We start from the raw sequence: 1,041 nt of genomic DNA on the forward strand, positions 1-1,041 counted from the left end.
GGAGCGGCTGCTGCAGGCTGGCGTGCTCCACCTGGCACCTGTAGCTCTCCCCGCGCTCAGGGCTGGTCTCCAGCATCACCAGCACCTGGTACGTCCAGTCTCCGTTCTGGATCACGTCCGTGGACACCACGCGCTCCGTCTCCTCCTGCTCGTCCTTGAACCATTTCACCTCGATCTCCGGCGGGTAGAAATCCATCACGGCACAAACCAGCCTGTCGGTCTGGGGCAGGGAGCCCGACTGCACGGGGAAGATTTCCACCTCGGGCTGGACTGGGGAGGGGGAGAGAGCTGGGATGGGGCTGGGGAGCACAGGGGACACCCCTCACAATGTCCCTGTGGTCCCCAGGCAGGAGGAACCCAGAGAGAGCCGGGGGACACCTCCCACCGTGTTCTTGAGGTCCCCAGGCACCAGGTACCCAGGAGGGTCTGGGGACGCCCCACACCATGACCCTGAGGTCCCCAGGAAGGAGGAGCCCAGGGGGGGTCTAGGGACACCCCACACCATGCCCCTGAGGTCCACGGGCAGGAGGTGCCCACGGAGTGTCGGGGACTCGTCTCCTCACGGGTGGGCACAGGGGGTCCCCAAGGCCCTGCCCGGACACGCTGTCCCCTCCTGCCAGCCCGGGCTGGGCTGGTGCCCGTCCCCAGGGACACCTTCTGCCGCCCCTCACCTCTCCTCTCCACGGTGAAAGGGGTCACCATCCCGTAGTTGTAGCGGCAGTACGTGTCCACATCAGTCCACCTCTGCTCCAGTATGTCGGGCTGGCTGTTCCAGTAGTCGGCCTGGCGCTGTCCCCAGGGGGTGTCGCCCACATATTTCCCCACGTCACTGTCGAAGTGCAGGTCCTGCTGCCGGTTGTGGATGTTCCTCATCACAAGCCTCACCCGCTCGGTGCCGTTCAGGAACTGACACTCAGCCTTCATCATCTGCAGGAAAACCCCTGTGTCAGGGGGGGTCAGGTCAGGGGGGGCCCCGGATCCCCCTCCCCGGGTGCTCTGGGGATCAGGCGGGGTTGAGGGGAGCATCACCCCAAACTCTGC

The 1,041-nt window shown here is 65.9% G+C and overlaps 1 protein-coding gene across 1 annotated transcript; it reads right to left on the bottom strand.

The window, feature by feature from the left end:
• Positions 1-5: 5 nt before the first annotated feature.
• Positions 6-941, bottom strand: LOC104386550 (class II histocompatibility antigen, B-L beta chain-like; the record flags this gene model as incomplete). Its single annotated transcript, XM_009995167.1, has 2 exons — positions 6-270; positions 672-941. Coding segments are annotated over 2 exons (535 nt in total), but the record flags the coding sequence as incomplete, so codon positions are not given.
• Between the last annotated feature and the right edge of the window lie 100 nt (positions 942-1,041).

Source organism: Chaetura pelagica, unplaced genomic scaffold (genome assembly GCF_000747805.2).
Source record: "Chaetura pelagica isolate M959 unplaced genomic scaffold, ChaPel_1.0 scaffold1373, whole genome shotgun sequence".
NCBI classification, from domain to species: domain Eukaryota; kingdom Metazoa; phylum Chordata; class Aves; order Apodiformes; family Apodidae; genus Chaetura; species Chaetura pelagica.